The 20,242-nt window shown below is 36.8% G+C and overlaps 3 protein-coding genes across 6 annotated transcripts in view; all 3 read left to right on the forward strand.

Moving 5' to 3' along the window:
• The first annotated feature begins 462 nt into the window (after positions 1-462).
• mcoln3a (mucolipin TRP cation channel 3a) lies at positions 463-10,597 on the forward strand. The gene is made up of 13 exons (XM_077517258.1): positions 463-1,696; positions 2,026-2,457; positions 2,522-2,689; positions 2,767-2,920; positions 3,775-3,856; positions 4,299-4,395; positions 4,489-4,588; positions 4,668-4,780; positions 5,819-5,968; positions 6,083-6,184; positions 6,272-6,394; positions 8,371-8,577; positions 8,865-10,597. Exons 2-13 carry the CDS (start codon positions 2,230-2,232, stop codon positions 9,018-9,020), a joined length of 1,680 nt encoding a protein of 559 aa, XP_077373384.1. The 5' UTR covers positions 463-1,696; positions 2,026-2,229; the 3' UTR covers positions 9,021-10,597.
• A 130-nt stretch (positions 10,598-10,727) lies between these two features.
• Positions 10,728-12,695, forward strand: LOC144016332 (uncharacterized). The gene is made up of 2 exons (XM_077517319.1): positions 10,728-12,327; positions 12,431-12,695. The coding sequence occupies exons 1-2, from the start codon at positions 12,048-12,050 to the stop codon at positions 12,499-12,501; spliced, it is 351 nt and encodes a 116-aa protein (XP_077373445.1). The 5' UTR covers positions 10,728-12,047; the 3' UTR covers positions 12,502-12,695.
• A 2,160-nt stretch (positions 12,696-14,855) lies between these two features.
• Positions 14,856-20,242, forward strand: part of LOC144016339 (guanine nucleotide-binding protein G(I)/G(S)/G(O) subunit gamma-12-like) — a 52,256-nt gene continuing 46,869 nt past the window's right edge. The window contains exons 1-2 of one of the 4 annotated variants that reach the window (XM_077517350.1): positions 14,856-15,016; positions 15,112-15,215. Coding sequence is in view for 1 of the 4 variants with exons in the window: in XM_077517341.1 (XP_077373467.1) it covers positions 15,028-15,215 (188 nt within the window). In the remaining 3 variants the exon portion in view is untranslated. Of the gene's footprint in view, positions 15,216-20,242 lie in introns of all 4 variants that reach the window. The other 3 variants (XM_077517357.1, XM_077517368.1, XM_077517341.1) reach the window with 3 other exon arrangements.

Below are 20,242 nucleotides of genomic sequence, written 5' to 3' on the forward strand. Positions count from 1 at the left end.
GAGTGAGCTGTCCAAGATGACTTTGGGCCAGATGTGGGGTGCGCACCCTGGACACTTGCAAAGCACATAATATAATAAAACTCCACAGGATAACCGGAGCCGAGCTTTGAACCGTGAAATTCAGAGCTTTGAGGCAGATGTGCTAACCACTAGGGGACGGTGCTGCCCTATGTCAATTAATATGTAATATTTGTAGAACATGGGGAAGATGGCGTGCATGGAGAAAACCCACATAAGAGGCATTCATTCACTGTTGCAGCTGTTTCTCATATGTCTACTCAGAAATGTTCAATAAAACACAAGACAAACTTAATAATACAGTATTGTGATTAAACTCATTATTTACATGAATATGACTCAAAAGAGAAATATCATTATTTTCTTGAAAATGTTCACTTCCTTCCTAGGTGCCTTGTGCCTTGTCCGTAACAGTCTTTATTTAAAACACATGGAAAGGATTAGGATTTATATGACACTTTACACAACCTATTATTAACCTTGTGAAACGTTTTAAGGAGATGATGATGTCTCATGCAAATGAGCCACCTGCTCTCTACAATGTAACCAATCTCGTGTATGACTTTAATTACAGTACCATGACGACCGGTGGGGCAGAGCTTAAAGAAAGTGATTGTATTTTCTTTCTTGGAGACAGCACTTCGTGATCATGCCCCTGAATTACCATAGCGCTACAGGGGGTCAGCGGTGTAGGTCAAACTACAGTATTAGTAAACATGAATTTAGCTATGTGGTCCTAAAATTGGTTAACTCATTCACTCCCAGCCATTTTCACTGAAGCAAGCCCCTTCACTCCCGGCTGTTTGACTGGATTTTGACGGATTTTGCAAGGCCCACAGAATATTGTTATATTGCTATAAAAACATGGAACCTACCAAAAGAAAGATTAGAGTCGTAGTATATTTCTGTTTCCATTTTGCAGCAGTTAGCATTAGAGTATAGCTACGTTTCATCATTATTCTGAAATCTGTTTAAAACTATGGGGAAAACAGCTTGTTTCAACATGGCCTTGGTTGATCTCTTATACTCTGCTGCCAACTGCTGGCCGTTTTTGTAATAACTACCATTGCTTCAACCGTTTTCTTCAGTTCAGAGGCTGCATCAAAGCCTTCTGTAGCATGAAAAATATTTTTTTTTTAAACAAACAAAAAAATGAATAAATACGTCTTTGGGACACTTATTTAAAATAGAACGTATTTATATGTTTTTGGGAGCCAATGAGTTAATTGTTAAACTACTTAAAATTTTCTAAAATATTTTCAATGTAATTCAGTTAAAAAATGTTTTTGTGTCCATTTATTTCATTAAAGTTATGTTAAAGTGAGGATTAATTAAAAACAAAATCTTTATACATTTGATATATTTTTTTTTTTATTTGATGTGATTATTTATAAACAACACCAAATATTTTAAAATAACAATTAAAAAGTGTATAGTATTTTCAAAGCGATGCATCTATAAAAATTATTTATAAATGCAAAGCTAGATATAAATCCATTTAGCAGACATATGCTGACACCTATAGTTCTTTTTTTTTTTTTTTTTTCCCTCCCCAAAACATTGTTTTGGAAATTCCATAACTGGAAAGCATGACACAGAAGTATGAGTGTCACCACTGAGGCACTCAGAGCCAACTGTCATGTAAGCAGCTCCATCGATGCACAGCCACTTTTCATAGGTAAGTCCTATGTTATTATTAGTGTTATCATTATGATTGTGTGTTGTGTGTATTTACCCCAACTTCTAGTTTGCAAATTAATAATCAGTAATCTAGATGATTGTCAGCATGTGTGATTTTTCTTTTATTATTTTGCCATGCAATGTTACATTGTTTTTTGTTGTATGTCACATTTTTTTACCCTCCCATCTGGTAGTATAATTAGGCAAAATGTTGCTAAAAATGTATACAATGAAAATCAGTAATCTAGAGATGACTTTATTGTCATATGTAATGTTTCTGATAGATCCTTGACCCTCATTACTCCCCCCCCCCTTTTTTTTTTGCAGGTCTTTGATGCTTTAATTCAAAATTTTAAAATGCTCATATTTAAGTGAATTTTGCGTTGTCTGAAGGTTGGTAAAAGATCATGTAGGCAAACCAGTTTGATAAACATCAGAATGACTGGAATGATGGCGCCGTTCGTTAACTTGAAGTGCATTTCGTCTGATGCACGCTGAAGCTTTCGCCAGCGTCCGACTGCGCTCGGTCCCATGGACGAGTCCGAGCCCCTTTTGGGAGCCCGCCGGGAGGAGAGGAGAGCCAACGGCCGTTGCAGATGGAGCCTTCGCACCCCCAACATGGACCCCAGGGTGGTGGAGGACCTGAGGCGCAGGCTCAAGTACTTCTTCATGAACCCTTGCCAGAAGTACAAAGCCCGAGGACGCAAGCCGTGGAAGTTGATGCTGCAAATATTAAAAATCGCCCTCATCACCGCCCAGGTACAAAACCCGGACTGCTTATAATGAAGCGCAGAACATTTTTGACGTGTTTTCTTTTTTTCAGCTGGTCTCGTTCGGTCTGAGCAATGAGATGATGGTCACCTTCAAAGATGAAAACCTGATGACGTTCCGACATCTTTTCCTCAAAGGATACAAGGACCACCAACGAGGGGGCCACGTTTTGCACACTAAATATGATGTGTACGACCACATCTACTACATCATTGACCGGGTAAAGTCAGTGAAATCTTTGTCGTGAATTTGTGTCATGGTAAAGTTTTAGTTTTTGTTGGTATTCTCTTCTCGCAGTACATTAAACTGCAAAACCTGACAGTAGGCAATCTGGCTTATGAGCGGGTTGATGGCGAGTACACGCCTCTGTTGGTCTGCCAAGAGTTTTACAGGAACAGCAATATTGACCCTGGAAATGAGACATTCTACATCGATCCACACATTGATACCGGTAACGTATTATTTACTACACACTGTTTCAAAAAATATAAATATATTGTAGTCTTTCGAGTGTATAATAAATGATTAGACCCTGACCAATAAGGACTTTTTTTTTAAGGCTGATTGAGATTCCAATATTTGGAAGAATAAAATTCCTTATATATATATATATATATATATATATATATATATATATATATATATATATATATACAGCTAAAGGAAAGGTCTACCAGTTTAATACAAACTTCTGATATAACAAATTAGCTCATATTAATTGCCTTTGTTTATAGTGGTTCCTTGCTATATCACAGTTTCACTGCAACACACTTTTTATATTTTTATAATTATACTTGTATCGCCGATGATTGTCGTGGGAATCACAATGTCCCATTACTGCTGATTTAATCTCAGAACAGGCCCACAGGTGACTGATGTGATCCTCAGGTGCATCACGTTGTTGACCCTCGATATCTGCAGAATGCAATTACCTCAGAAACTGTAGATAAAGTCCCAGTATTTCTGAACCAAAAAGTCTTTCGGCTGAGAAAAGTAATAGCTCATCCACCCTCAACGAGATATACATTCCATCATTGATTGAGTTTGAATCTTTCGAAAGATGATGCTTTTATTAAGCATTAAAGAAAGAAATAACACAAATGCTAAGAGTCTTGTTTCACTTTAAAGAAGAACAAAATATTGAATCCAGTCATGCTTTTATTATATTTATGGAATCTGAGTCAGTGGAAAATAAGAGGATATAAAGTATGGCTTCCGCAAAAAAAAAAAAAAAACGGGGAAAAAAATGGAAGCTGATGTTTATCAGAAGGAGGAATGCAGCTGATATCATGATTTCATACGCAGATTGCTTTTCCATCTACCCTGTGCTGCCATTGGACAACAACAGTCAGGCTACGCCCCTGAACTTCTCTTTGGATTTTAGGAGGTGAGTAGTGTTGTTCCGATACCGGTTTTTGGCTCCCGATACGATACCGATACCCAGCTTTGCAGTATCGGCCGATACCGATACCATTCCGATACTTAAGGTTTTTTTTCCTCAACATGAAAAAGCTGTCCTGCCATTGGTTCAGAGCATTCAAGGGCCAATAGGATATCTTAGATCGGCATGCAGTGAACATGTCACATACCAGTGAATGTCGTGCACCAGCAAGACACAAGATGCTGCATCCAAAATCCTATATTAGCATTGGAATTAATGGTATCGGCATGTTACTTGTGAGTAGTCACCGATACCGATACCACTGTTTTAATGCAGTATCGGCACCTCTGCCGATACCAGTATCGGTATCGGAACAACACTAATTATGAGTATAGCGCATGCCTTTCAAGAGTGTTAAGATGCCAACGTACTCTTGTTTTGTGCCCAGGCTGCTGTCAGTCAACGTTTACTTTACCTTGAAGACCATCAATCTGCAGACCGTCAGGCACCACGAGCTTCCCGACTGCTACGTCTTCCACGTGGTGGTCAGTTCAGTTCCCACCAACGCCTTTGTAGAATCGCAAACAAAATGGCGCTGACTCGCCTGTTTTTTTTGTTTGTTTGTTTTTTCCCTACAGATCACGTTTGATAACCACGCTCATAGCGGAAGTATCAAGGTGGGGGTCGGAAACGACGTCACCATCAACGAATGCAGGGACTGGAATGTGGAGGGCACTTGTAAGTTCACAATCACGGTTTTGCTGTGAAATTCAACGCAGCTCCCAGCCGCTGTTAACTCAAAGGTTTGTGCCTATAGCCGGGAAAAACGATTATCTCCTGCTCTTCTTCGATTCTCTGGTCATCCTTGCCTGCTTCACCTCGCTGATCCTCTGCGGGCGTTCGGTCATCAATGGCATCCACCTCCAGTTTGTGAGCAACACAACTAGTGCTGTCACTATCGAATATTTTTAGGATTGATTCATCTCGATTATTCAATCGATTAGTCCTCTTTAAAAAAAAATAAACACAAAGAAAATTGTATTGTAGTAACTATAAATGATGTAGTTCATAGACACTATCTTTTAAACACCCAATTTAAACTCAGTTGCTACCCAAAACAGCAGCACCAAAGCAAGTAAATGTCTTTTAAGAGAGTCTATCAGTTTTCAGCCATTTCAGCTGGTCTACGGCTGTTTCAAAAGGGTAGATTTGGACCACTTTTCGGTTCGGGTTCTAGTGAATTTTCCACTAACACACCAGGGGCCTCTGTGAGACCAGAATGGACTCTTAAAAAAAACAGTATTTCATTCTTCATTACTTTTGACAGGGCTGAGGCTGTTGCCAAATTGTTGTTTCAAGTTGCTAACAAATAAATAAATACATACATAAATAATTAAATATTAAAGAACTAAATTTTTTTTTAAAAAGAGTTCAAGGTCTATTAGTGGTAGGAAAGCCTATACACTGACATAAATGCCAAAAAAAAGAAAATCTCATTTCTTGGGGGTTTGATTTTTGACCATTTTGGCAGATTCACGTTTGTCAGTACATTGCAAATGTTTCAGGTTGCTAGAAAACACACTTTTAGGTCCAGGAGTGCGTCAAAAGGGCACCCCAAGAGCACTTGGATGGACCCTAAAATTGTAAATAAATAAAAATAATAGTAAAGTTCAGACTTACTTTACATTATTTTACAGTTACCTTCAGATATGTGGTTGTTCGGTCTATATTCTCATTCCGAGGACCAGCGCAACTTCATTGTTCTGGCCTACATATATATATATATATTGTTTTAAATTCCACTTTAACTTAACATAAATTGTAATATACCATTATATTCCATTGGCCATTCCATTGTTGGTTTTGTTACTGTTTTTATGCAGATGCTTGCCAGTACAGTATATACGTAAATAAAAATAATATTTGTTGACTCCCATCATCGTAATTCTTTCTGTATTTTCCCTGCAGGAGTTCAACACATTCTTCCATGCCTACTACAATAAGATTGTGACCATGTTGGACCGCATGGAGTTTGTGAATGGCTGGTACATTCTCATCATTTTCAGCGACACTCTGACCATCGCCGGCTCAGCTTTCAAGATCGGAATACAGACAAAGGTGTGTTTTTGTTTATAGACGTTTGTTAGTTAGTTAGCATTGTTAGTTAGCATCCAGAAATGTTTCCACTGTTGACGCAGATGTACTTTCTTTTTTTTTCTTCTTTTCTTTCAGTTCATGACGAGTTACGACGAGTGCAGCATCCTGCTGGGCACGGCGACCATGATGGTGTGGGTGGGCGTGATTCGGTACCTCGGTTTCTTCAAGAAATACAATGTGAGAATGCTCACTTTTAGGCAAAATGCAAGCTTGTGTGAGGAGAAAGGGAATTTATTTATTGATTGATTTGATTTTTTTGAACAGATCCTAATCTTGACTTTGAGAGCAGCTTTCCCAAACGTGATCCGATTCTGCTGTTGTGCTGCCATGATCTACCTCGGCTACTGTTTCTGCGGCTGGATTGTGCTTGGGCCTTACCACGACAAAGTATGTCCCTGAGCCACGTCATTACACTCGCACTTGGTTTTTTATTTTTTATTTTATTTTTATTTATTTATTTTTTTTTAACATCTCAACCATCAAGAGACTCCATACACGAGGAAATTTATCAGCATGTGTTCTTCAGTTCTAAAAGAGTGGTGTGGTGTACTCATGTCTCAAAAATCACCAACACAGCACATCACACACAGCAATATCTACGCTAACAATCATGCGTCTCTTCCCCTAATAACAGTATCTGCTGTAGTACCAGCACTGACCTGTGAGGGGCAGCGGAAGGCCACATGGCATCCAGACAAAATACAAAGTGGAAAGTATGCTAGTTGGTAATTGTCAAAATGTTGACAAAAAAAACAAACACAAAAAATAATAAAATATAATTAAAAAAAAAAATCTGTCAATTAATATGAATTGAAAAAAACAAAAAAACAAATAGATGTCAATATCAAAGTATTAAAAATCCCTTAATCACTACAATATATTTTAAAAATAAAAAATGTTCTAAGAAATATGTCAAAAATAATGCTACAGTAAAATAAGGATTAATAAATCACTTAATCCTTATTAATGAAAAGAAAGTGAGAAAATGACAATAGAAAATTCAATATATGAATAAAAAATAATGTCAGTAGCGAAATAACTGGCACAAAACATAGCAAATTGTCAAAATGTTGGCAAAAGTGATGAAAAAAAACACACACTACATTTTTAAATTTATTAATTAAAATAAATGCAATTTGGGAAAAAAAAGTATTTAAAAATAATTTTAAAAAATGTAATCAAAACAATGTTTATTTATTTATTTATTTTTTTTATTTTTTTATTTTTTTATTTATTTATAACATCAAATTAGTAAAATAAGTGTGAAACAACAAAAAATGAAAGAAATAAAAAAATCAATTAAGTTAATGGTAATACAATTTTGTAAACAATGATACCAAAATGGTCAAGAAATGGGGGGTAAAATCACTTAATCACTATTAGTCAATGCAAAAATGTAAGAAAGTTACCAAAGAAAATTAAATATATGAATAAAAAGTTAATGTCAGCAGTGGAATAATTGACAACAAAAGTGCCCTAAAAAATAGCAAAATGTCAAAATGTTGACAAAGATGGGAAAACCACACTACATTTTCTAAATGTATGAATTAAAATAAATGTCATTTGTTAAAAAAAAATACATTAAAAATAAGTTTTTTATTTTAAATTTAATCAATGATATATATATATATATATATATATATATTTATATTTATATTTATATTTATATATTTTATATTTTTATATATATTTTTACAAATCATATATCAATCAATCAATCAACTTTATTTGTATAGCACATTTAAAAATCCACAATGGAACCAAAGTGCTGCACATAAAATAAGATAATAAAACCAGATAAAATATAAAAACATACTTAGAAATCACAAAACACATAAAATCAATCAATCATAAAAATAATTGAGTAAGATAACTACCGGTAATAGCGTGAAACAACAAACATGAAAAAAAAAAAAAATTAATCCATCTAAGTTAATACAATTGTGTAAACAATGATAACAAAATGTAAAGTACTGTACTGTACTGTATACATAAACAATAATAGGCCATGATAAAATTACTAAGTAAATTTTGACCAAAAGTGACTGTGATAAAACATAGGGTAAAGAAAGAGTATCAAAAAAGTAGATGAAAATTTTGAAAAAGCTATAGGCAACCTGTTAGCTTGTCTGTTAAACACATTCTGGCTCTTCTTTTCATTTTTACTGTAAATGATTTTCGAGGGAAAAACCATACTTCGGATAATCACTCAGGATAAATTTTCAGAGACACCCGATAATCAGGCTTTTTCTAACTTTGATCAGAATGGGGTTGAAATGCTCAAATTGGGCCCGACTGTCAGTATGTGCCCGCCTCAAGCAACCACTGTCACAGACCCTCACCAACATATCGCCCTGTCCCAGTTTCGAACGTTCGACAAGGTGACCGAGTGCCTCTTCTCGCTGGTCAACGGCGACGACATGTACGCGACCTTCATGAAGATGCCCGACAACGGCTACATGGTGTGGCTCTTCAGCCGCCTCTACCTCTACTCCTTCATCTCCCTCTTCATCTACATGGTGCTCAGCCTCTTCATCGCGCTTATCACGGACACCTACGAGACTATCAAGGTCAGACTGTCGCCACAGAAATACAACGGAACCTTGAAAGTCGGATGACTTCTGCGTTGGCTTGAATTGAATCAAAACAGAAAACAGAACAATTCAATTAAACACGAGTGAGACCTGTACACGGTCATTTAACTGAAGTCTCACCAAATTAGATGATTGCTATTTAAACTATTGAATTCTGTTTGTAGAGTCCAATTTTCCCCAACAAAGTAAACTGAACTTTGGAGGTTCCACGCTGCATCCTGCGTTTGATAGCCAACCTGGTTTTCAAACTGTTTCTATTGCAGCATCACCAGCAAGAAAAAGTGCCCGTGTCCCAGCTCCAGGCTTTCATAGCTGAGTGCAGAGACGAGCCCGAGTCCGGACGCTACCAAACGGACGAGGAGCCTCTTTCATGCTGCCTCTTGTCTTGCTTTTGCTGTAGATGCAGCAAGAAGATTTGACTCCTGTTGATCATTGTAGTAATCATTCTACTATATTTTGGAATCAAACTGTCTATATGAAGAATGTTTTTTTTGTTTGTTTTGTTTTTTTACACCATGTTCATTTGTTAGCTACATCTAACTATTTTTTTCTGATATCAAGTTACAATTAACTTAGGGAATTATTATATACTATAATTATTAAATTAGTTAGCTAGTGACAAGGTTATTTTAATTAACTAAAACTAACGAAAAAACTAGTGTTGTTCCGATACCGATACTGGTATCGGCAGAGGTGCCGATACTGCATTAAAACAGTGGTATCGGTATCGGCATGCCGATATCATTAATTCCAACGCTAATATAGGATTTTGGATGCAGCCTCTTTTGTCTTGCTGGTGCACGACATTCACTGGTATGTGACATGTTCACTGCATGCCGATCTAAGATATCCTATTGGCCCTTGAATGCTCTGAACCAATCGCAGGGCAGCTTTTTCATGTTGAGGAAAAAAAAACTCAAGTATCGGTATGGTATCGGTATCGGCCGATACTGCAAAGCTGGGTATCGGTCTCGGTATCGGGAGCCAAAAAATGGTATCGGAACAACACTAGAAAAAACTAAAAGTGAAATTCAAAAAAACAGTTTCGTTAACGAAATAAAAAAAAAACGAAAATGCCTTTTAAAAAACGAAAACTAACTGAAACTACATTTTATGTTTATAAAACTAGCTAAAACTAACTATAATTATAGCAAAAATGATCCTTTTAGTCTTTAGTAATTAATTTAATGTACGAGCCTATGGGGATGATTTTAAATGTGATTTTTAGCAGCTTTATTTTGATGTAAACCGGAAAAAGGACGTTTGAAAGCGTGTCACACAGAAGAGATGCCATCTAGCAGCTGCCAATAGAAAAGTACCTTCAGATGACATCACTTCCATGGTGTTTTTTAAAAATTGCACGCAAGTAATAAAAACTAAAACTAATACTGTAAATTACCATTTTCATAGGAACCTATAACAACTTGTAAATTACCATTTTTTGCTAGGTCCTGTTCATGTTTAGACCTTTAAAAATGCAATTCTTTGCAATAATAATAATTCCTACAGAAACAAGCACAACATTGCAGTGGTCACTGCTCGGGCCTTGATAAAATTTAAAAAATCTATTTCAGGCTGTAAATTGCAACAATCTCTTTATAGCAGGGGTGTCCAAACTTTTTCATTTGAGGGCTGTCAAAAGAGCCATTTTAGACCAAATAAATAACACAAACTCTGCCTGGAGCCACAAAATATTTGGACATTGTGATAAACAAAACAGTGTGCTATATTGGGGTAATTTTTCATACTTTGTTTTTCATACATTTTTAGACTTTCCTGCCTTTTTATTAAATTTCTGACATTTCTGGCAATTTTATGGATATACGGTCATTTTCTGGATGGATGGATGCTAATCTTTATTGCTCAGTGTACTGTGCTTTTTTTTTTATTGTATATGTTTACAGCTCTTGCAATGTGTATTGTTTAACATAATGTGCAAATTGCCACATTGCCATACCTGGATAAATACAGGTAAAATATATCTTTCTTGAGGTAATGACTAGCCAGGGTTATTATATTTTTGGTATGGTAATTTAAAAGTTGTCATAGGTTCAACTAACCTATGACAACTTGTAAATTACCATTTTTTGCTAGGTCCTGTTCATGTTTAGGCCTTTAAAAATGCAATTCTTTGCGGACAATAATAATAATTCCTACAGAAACAAGCACAACATTGCAGTGGTCGCTGCTCGGGCCCGAATAAAATTAAAAAAATCTATTTCAGACTGTAAATTGCAACAATCTCGTTATAGCAGGGGTGTCCAAACTTTTTCATTTGAGGGCCACATAAAGAAACTCAGAAGGACGCAAGGGCCACATAATGTTATGAAGAGAAAATGTGTTTAGTTCTAAAAATAGTACAAATAATTTATTTGTGCTTTTGCATATTTAGAAAAATGCTACAGTATATAAACCAATTTATTTGTAATATGGCAGTTAGGGTTATTATAGTTTTGGAATTTTTCATTTTAGTTAGTTTTGATTAGTTTTCAGGGTGGTTCTGTTAGTTTTTATTAGTTTAGTTCTTTAAAAAAAAAAATGCTAAATTTTAGTTTAGTTTGTTAGTTTCAGTATTAGTCTTAGTTTTTTTTTTTTTTTTTTTTTTTTAAGTGTGTATTACTTGTGCGCAATATTTAAAAAACAGCATGGGAGCAACGTCGTCTGAAGGTGCTTTTCTATTGGCTGCTACTAGATGACGTCACTTCGGTGTGACATACTTTCTAACGTCATTTTTCCGGTTTATATCAAAATAAAAAAAATAAAAAAATAATCACATTTAAAATCATCCCCAAAGGCTCATGCATTAAATTAATTGCCAAAGACTAAAACGAAGGACATGTTTGCTATAATTATTATAGTTATTTTTAGTTAATTTTATAAACATAAAATGTAGTTTCAGTTAGTTTTCATTTTTTTTTAAAACATTTTCGTTTTTATTTTATTTCGGTAACAATATTGTTTTTATTTTATTTTAGTTTTTTTCATTAGTTTTAGTTAACTAAAATAACCTTTAATGGCACCTGTTTTTCGATACCCTCCCTTCTTACTTTGACCATCTCCAAACGTTTTTGTTTTGTTTATTTTATTTGAACTGAGTCAAATGCCATTTTTAGCATATGTTGCGGGCCACTGAAAAATGGACGGTGGGCCGCAAATGGCCCCCGGGCCGTAGTTCGGACACCCCTGCCTTATAGGATGCAACAGCTGGCCGTGAGCATGAACATGATCTGATTTTTTATTTTTTTTTCCATTTTCTTTATTCTCTATGATGTCGAAATTGTTTAAGTCTTTTTGTAACAAAGCAATCTTCATGGGACACTTTGTAAATTGTGGCCAAGCCATAGCATCATTTGTCTACGCCAGTCTGTCAAAGAAGCTGCTCATACATTCCCATTGTGAATTTGCAAAGAACTACTACTTGGCGTTTCAGATTTTGTACAACAAAAATGTCAAACAATCGCCTTTCCAATGCAAGTCCGCCGCCCGAGAGGGTCGAGGCGCAGCAGCAGGACCACGTTGCCCCCGCGATGTCCAACGTGGCTGGCGTGCAGGAGTTCATGGACCGCTACAACTTCGACCCGATCAACGATCGGCCTCTCCGGGATGGGAACTTTGAGTGGATAGTGATCCAGGATGCGCCGGGGTTCTACTCCCGACTGCCGCACCACTCCGGGGAGTCTCCTCGGAGACCAAACGGAGGCCGTTTAAGACCGTCGGATACTACAGGTGACAGAAACACTCCGTTTTCAACCCAAAAGAACAAAAAAAAGCAAGAACACAACCTTTTGAAGAATTTCACACCCACATTAAATGAATGTATGTTTTTCAGTGCGGCGAAGAGGTCCCACCCTGGGGGAGGCAACGATGTTGCTGGAGGCCCGGCGCCGTAGGGCTTCGTAAGAGAGGCAGGACTGGAGTCAGGTCATGAGAGCGTGTGGCTGAACATAGTACAAGCTCTTGATTTACACCTTTCTCCAGTGATATCAGTAATGCGTACATGACCACATTTTTCTTTTTTTTATTAATGTAATAAGTGATGGAATGCATTATTATTTCAAGACTGGTAATCAGATTAAAGTTACATATCCAATTAACTGTGCATTACTGTTTTCGTTTCCTTTTTTGGATGCCCACCCAACAAAATTTGGTTTTCCGGTGACTTTGCCCCATTGGCCCCCCTTACTCTGCGTGGCCCTGGCTGGACGCAAGAATATCTGGCAAAGCTGCAACCTATACGGAAATGGATTCAGGCGATCAAGCTAAATGCCGCAAATGGCTTAAAAGCAACCCCAGTGAAGACGAGAAATTCTGGTGTAAACGTTTTCATACCATGTGGGGAGTGTAAAATGGCTTGATTGTAATTTTTGGTTTGCCTTTGGATGATTGGTTACTCCAAGAAGACCGGTGAAATCTTCCAAAAATGCACATCATAGACGATGTAAACAGCACCGCAATGTTAGTCACTAAATACTGATTGAATGGCTTCACATATGTGGGGAGAGCACCACCATTATAGTCTAGTATCAGAACTGTTTATTCTTGACGTTTAATAAAGGTATCATGAAATAGATAACTGGGACCCACTGAATACAACACATTCAAATCACCAATCTGGATCAAACTTACTTGTACTTTCAATGGATGAATATATCAACCATGAAATTGGTGAGTATATACTAAATCTATTAAAACAACAGTTGTACACTTGTTTTTTTGTTTTTTTTTTGTTTTTTTTTAGATAGTTAAGAATATACTGGTATTGGGTGTCTAACCTACTCTTACCTTTAAATTAAAATCCAGTATTTTAAATATTTATTGCACTTAACCTACATTTACAAGTTAATTTGCTCCATTAAATTTTATTAATTTATTCACACAACAGCCGCAGTGTTATCTTGATTTTGTTGTTGTTGTTGTTGTTGTTGTTTTTTTTAAATCCAGATTTCATTTTTATATGCTGCCATTTCAATCTAATCTGGCCAAGGCCTCCAAAATCAGTAGTCCAGGTCCACAATCAATCAGATTACAAATGTGTCCTCACAAAAACAGAGCACCGGCATTCAGCGATGTCAGTATTTTTCGTCCTGTGATTGGTATGAGTAGAAAAGACACATGATCACACATCAGGCTCTGTGTGTGATGTATACTATTTAAATAATCATATTGATGGTTTCAATACTTACAATGTGATAGTGTTGAGTTTAAGAGATGGTGTACATCAGGAAAGTCCAGAGACGATTCTTGTCACAAGGCAATAAGCCAGGGACTTGCTTGTTTTGGCCAGGCATGCCAGGCTGTCTTCTCGGTCATATTTTAAAAGTGCATTCATTTATTAACCTGCAAATTGTGCAAAAATAACGAGGAGCTATCAACAGGGAATGACAAAAGAACTGAAAATGTTTAGGCTACTAGTCTTTTTGTTGTTGTTGATTTATTAAAATTATGACAAACACTAGTGAGAGGGGCCACCAACACGCCCTAGAAGGACCTCTGGAGAAGCCCCCACCAAAGGTCCAGCCAGGTATCAAACCACTAGGGGTGTGAATTGCCTAGTACCTGACGATTCGATTCGTATCACGATTCACAAGTCACGATTCGATTCGATACTGATTAATCCCGATACGAATTCATAAGTCGATTGTTGCGATTTTTTTTCATTCAAATTTAAAAAATACTAATCAGTAAGCTTGTAGAGTGTAAGATTTATATGAAAATGTATTATTTATTTATCTGAAATTTCAGTCTTATAGAGGTTGTAATCTGTTTCATGTTTGAACAGCATTAAAATAAAATATTAAGGCTTAATGTTCCGTTCATATAACATTCTTCCATGCTCAAGGTGTGAATCCTAACCCGAAGTCAGACGTTTTGTTGAATATTTTTCCATTAAAAATGGAAGTTTAAAAATCGATTCACACACACACACACACACACACAAAAAAAAGGCAATGATGATAAGACGTTGAATCGGTAAGACTACCGAATGAACAATTCTGAGCTCTTTAAAAAAAAATAATAATAATAATCGATTCAGCCGCCTATTGAATTGATTCGAGAATTGCGCGATGTAGTATCGCAATATATTGCCGAATCGATTTTTTTAACACCCCTACAAACCACCATACTTATGTGTGTCTTATTTTGAAAATTACATCAGGAAGCAGTGTTTCCTCAACCGCTAACTTGCTGGTAAACATCCGCCAGAGTCTCACTTGGACCGCCTCTCTCTCCTCCCGTCAAAATTCGGGTGTTGTCGACTCGAAGCGCCCTGTCGGAGGAGGAAAAGGAACGGAGACGAGAACTCGCATTGGTTTTGGGGGAAAAAAAAAAAAGTCAGAAGTAGTAAATCATCAACAGTAAACGTCAGCGGAAAAGTGAAAGCGGCGGGACTCTACGGCTTTCAAGTGGGCAGGCAGTGTGTGTTTCATGTCCATTTTTACAGCTGGCAGTCTCCTGTGTGTTGTAAACACATTTAGTGTACAGTTCAGTAGTTGTGACATTGTGCTACAGAGCCGAGGGAAAGGTCTCCTCCAAGCGTCTGTTGACGGATACAGCTCGACCCAGTGCAAGGAGACACGGAAAGACCTGAGGGCTCGTTTAACCACCTCGGCCAGGTAAGACACACTACTGTCTCCACGTTTCGACATTACGCCTGCTTCCAGTTGTTTGGTGAGGCAGGCTCGCATTGGCGTCTTATGCTCTAATGTAGATCGAACCTTGTCAAACCAAGCTTAGAAATGGGACTGACTTTTATTGACGCATTCAACAGGTGAGTGATGGAAGCTAAAGGCTGTGCTGGGGCCTTGTGAGTACTGTTCTGTACTGTATTCCTTCCTGCAGGCTTCCCACTGTTTGTGTTTTCCAGAAAGTAAATCCATGAGTGTTTTCCAGATTATACAGTACCGTGACTTACTATTAATGCGCTCTGAAATTAAGTGAAATCACATTAATCCATTTCAGACCCCCAGGAACACACTGGTTTTATGTTTTTACAAACCAAATAGCATTCTATTGAATTCAAAAACATACATGTAAATAAAAATTGCCCAACTTGTTTTAAAAAGTGTAATTGAGAATTCCAAACATCCAAGTATTTCATTTTGCCTATCACACACACCAGGTAGATGGTAGTCAAATGACATTTCATCACATTTTGAAATTAAAATAGTCCTCACAAATCAAATTACAACAATCCAAAGTCCAATGCTTTTCAATTAGCGGAACGCTTCTTTTCACTGAGTTAATGCTGCATTCGAGGCAGGTGGGAAGTCGGATTGATCCCACTCGGATTGTCCCACTTCCGACCTCAAAGTGTTGGAGGTAAATGTAAACAACAAAGATGGCTGATTACTGGTTAATGCAGTCAGTCCAAATGATGTTGGGTTAGTAGTTACCTGAAGTTACTAAGAATAACTACATTAATGTCATAATAAATAGATCAATATGTTTAGAATTGTGTAGATTGTTTTGCCATTCATGGTCTGTGTCGCTATAGACGAGTGACGTCATATTGAAGCCGGTCGATGGTGTTGGGATCTTTTCCCCCCCCCTCCAAGCACAAAGGGACATTCCCGTGCACAGTTCTTGGTTGAAATTGGAAAAGTCCGACATCTCACTTTCTTCTTGTATTTGAATGCAGCATTAGATCGCCATTTTGACTTTTGACGTAAACTCGGAAATGTCAATTACTTGCACATAATGTAGTATAAGTGGAATGTGTGCTTTTGAGGGGCTCAGCTTAGTGTGTGACATTAGGACCTGGAGTCTGTACTCTGTGTGAGCGTCTGGGTGTGAGTTGTGGCATACAGCAGTGCCGTATGAGTGTACTTGATCCCGTTCAATAAACGGCTGAAAGTGTGTCAGGGATTTCTGGTTCTCCCTTGCCAAAATGCGGGCATTACAGTGCTTTCATTTCACACGTTGTTTTTTTTTCTTTTTCTCCATGTTACCTAAAATTTCAAGATGCAACATCAAAGCAAAATATTCACCCAGCGAAGGCCTATAAATCAGACAACTCCTAAATTAGGGTTAGGCATGGACCGATAACCATGAGCAAAAATATTGTGGTATCATGGGAGTAAGGTCAAAAATGCCTTCTTTTTTTTTTTTTTTTTAATTAGGGTAAATAAAACATTTTTTCCCTACTGAAGACAGTCTATTTTATTTTTTAAACAAAAATGCAGAATACTACAGAAGAAATATTTATCGTAAGTTTAATTAAATTTTAACATTCTTCCTTACTTCACAGTGTCTCATCGCTGGCAAGAACTGTCCCATGGGCCACTCATGTTGTCATTGGGGCTAACTAGCACATGGTGGCATGATTTATTTTTTTTATGTATTTTAGGACAATGCAGATCTCGTCTTGCTCCCTCTCTCCTTTTCCTCCATTATGTAGGAGGCTCTACTCAACTGTGCAAGCAGTCAATCATATTGTGCCCTCCTTAGACATCCCCTCAGAAAAAGAAAAGCTTATTACAAGTGACATCTGTTGTTAGCAGTTTTTGAAATCTTGCCAAGCCTGTAATAGGCCCATGTTTAGTTGGGGTACTTGTAAGTCAAGGTACCATTGTATTTAAACCAACTTCTTCCTTTACATTCATTGTGGAACTTGAAACTTGTGAAAATTGAGAATTATTTATTTATTTATTTATTTATTTATTTATTTATTTATTTATTTATTTATTTATTTATTGTTATGGCTACAATGGGGCTCGGTGATGCGTTTGGGCATTTAGCATGAATCGGCCCTCCTTAAAGCACCGTTGTTTGTATAAGTGGTTATCTAGTGCAGATGCTACATGCAGTTAGCTAGCTATGCCTACACCATTTTTAGCCAGATTTGATAAATGAAAATATACTTCACTTGATAAAAACTGTATTCAAATCTATGGACATTTTAGTTCATGAACAAAAACAAGACGAAAATTATATGATTTTGTAAGATGTTGTCTGTCAATGCTAATCTGTCTCATGTGACAGTGACACACCTGCTTTCAAATCTGCAGCTAATGAGTGCAACATGCACAAACACATGGAACAGACAGGAGGTGGAGTCACGGTTTAAAAAAAAAAAAAAAAAAAAAGTAAATTATCCGTGTAACGTAACATTAATCCATCAACTGTCCATAATGTTAATCCGACCGCTAACTAATGCTGGCTAACTTACTATCTTATTATGGAGTCATAGTAGCTACTTGTTAATATACTGTAACTTTGTGTGAAGTACATTTTATGTGAAATTGTTTTACATCTGAAATGTTCAACATTATCTGCTGACAAAAAAAAATATACAGGGTTAGAAATGATTGTCCTGACTAAAACTAGACTAAAATGTTGACAGTTTTTGTTGACTAAAATTGACAAATAAAATGTTGAGATGTTTCTTGGACTAAAATAAAGACTAAAATGCTAGAATTATAGCTGAATAAAAGTTGACTAAATAAAAATGGGATGAGGTTGACTAATACTATGATAAAAACTAAGATGCGTGATTGAAACTGGACTAAAACAGACTTAATTTTAAAATGCCTGATAAAATTAACACTATTGTAACAAGAGACTTTGCACTGGCGTGGCTGCTTTAGAATGCCTCGTAGCGGCATGGAAATTAGCCGTGACGGACAAGCGGGATACATTCCAGCTACTACCGGCTTTAAGCGGAAATGTTTTTGTATCTCCAACTCCAACATGTGGCTATGTGTAGGCATGAGAAAGATGCTAGATGAAGTAGCATACATTTTTTCCAGGTCGTAGCATTGGTGTACTTGATTGATGGTTGAGTGCGACCTCTGGGATTGACAGCGGAGATTAGTACTTTGAGTTCGTTTTTCACAATTTTTTAGTCTTACTTTGCATACGTTTTATTTTTTATTTTATTTTATTTATTTATTTATTATTTTTTTTTTTTAATCATTCAAATTTGGCAGGGTTGTTAACAAGGCTGTGTTGTCAAATCAAATATATTTATTTTCACTTTACTGGGACTACAAACATTGCATATTTATACACCAAAATCTTGAACCAAGGTATATGATGATACAAAATAGCCTAAATATCTGCTAAGTTTAATACAGTGTAATAGGATACATCATGGACTAGCTAAGGGAAATTAGCATAGATGTCAGGGTCAGGATAGATCTTCAAATAACTGCTACTTAATTCAGACTTTCTGAGGTATTAAAGAAAAGTTTTATGAACTATTCATATGTTTGTTGGTTGATTGTTGCTACCTAGGGGTTAGCTATATACTATTAAAACACAAAGAAAGATTGCTTTAAAATCTGATATTGCGGGCAACTCTGTACTGGAAATGAACAGCCCTCTTGTGTGATGCCATCAGGTTCTGGTCATGAGGCTGCCTGGTGTTATGCCTTCTGAACAAACGCTTGTCTCTATTCACAAAAGAAAAAAAAAAGGCAACATTCATGAGGGTGTTATTTTTGTCTCCTTGTTTTGACCGGCAGCATCTTGTTGCTCCCGGTAAAAATGTGGCCTTTGACCCCGAAAGACCAGTTTCTGCCCTCATTAGCTCTCTCGTATGCTTTGGTGGGATGGCTTGCATTTGAATAGACTCGCTTCTCGCTGGCAGGGTTTTCGGTGACGTGGGATGCATGTAAATTGATTAGTAAGACAAAGAGTGGTGGGCAAGATGGCAGCAGTGACGTGCTTCATCATGGTTGGATTAGTTTAAAAGGAAAGGGTTGTGGATCGATGCCATCAGTTTGAATTTCTGTGTTTTTTACCATCAAATTTCAAACTCAGAATTTTTCCACCATCAAAAGAATTCAGCGGTGAAAGTTGAAAATTGAGTTAAAAAAAATTCAGCCACAGCATTGAACGGGTCATGACAAATGTGCGTAACATTAGTTGGACTTAAGGAAGGTTGGATTGCTTTGTCCTGTATTCTCCCTGGTTACCCGGATGTGGTATTTTTGCCTTGGATTTTGCACGCTGATTTTTTTTACACTAAAGATTTAGTGTCAAATATCAACGCCAAAAATTAAGCGTGGCAATGTCTTATGACCAATAAAGCGTAAGATGATTGGCTTGATATTAGATGACTTGAAAGAAGTTAGATTGATTACACCCCCCTACCCCCCTCACCCCCACCCCCATTTCTGCGTGATATTTGCAGCATTGATTTTTTTGACGCACAATTTTTTACACTAAGTTATATGCAACTTGTTTTAAAAATTACATTTTTGGCATTGTTTTTACCGTCACATTTCCATAAGATTCAGACTAAAAAATTCAGTGTAGAACCGTTCGTTACATGACCAATGAAGCGTAACATGATTAACTGAACTTTGGTAGATGTTAGTTTTTTTGGATCTCTGTTCAGCGTTTGATACAGTTAATTATAATTTACTGTTGAACAAATTGGAATGTTAGGTGGGATTAAATAGGGCAGTCATAAAATGGTTCAGGTCCTATTTGGAGGAAATGAGTTACTTTGTGATCATTGGAAGTTTCAAATCTGATCGAATGGCTATGACGTGGCGTCCTTCAAGGGTTAGTACTGGGACGACTTTTGTTCAATCTGTGTACGTTATAGCTGTTGTCACACATTTATCAATATCCACAAATGACAGCAGTTCAATGAACGTGTTGTGTTGCTGTCTTGAGCAAACTAACAACT

This window comes from Festucalex cinctus, chromosome 1, assembly GCF_051991245.1.
Source record: "Festucalex cinctus isolate MCC-2025b chromosome 1, RoL_Fcin_1.0, whole genome shotgun sequence".
In the NCBI taxonomy this organism is placed as follows: Eukaryota; Metazoa; Chordata; class Actinopteri; order Syngnathiformes; family Syngnathidae; genus Festucalex; species Festucalex cinctus.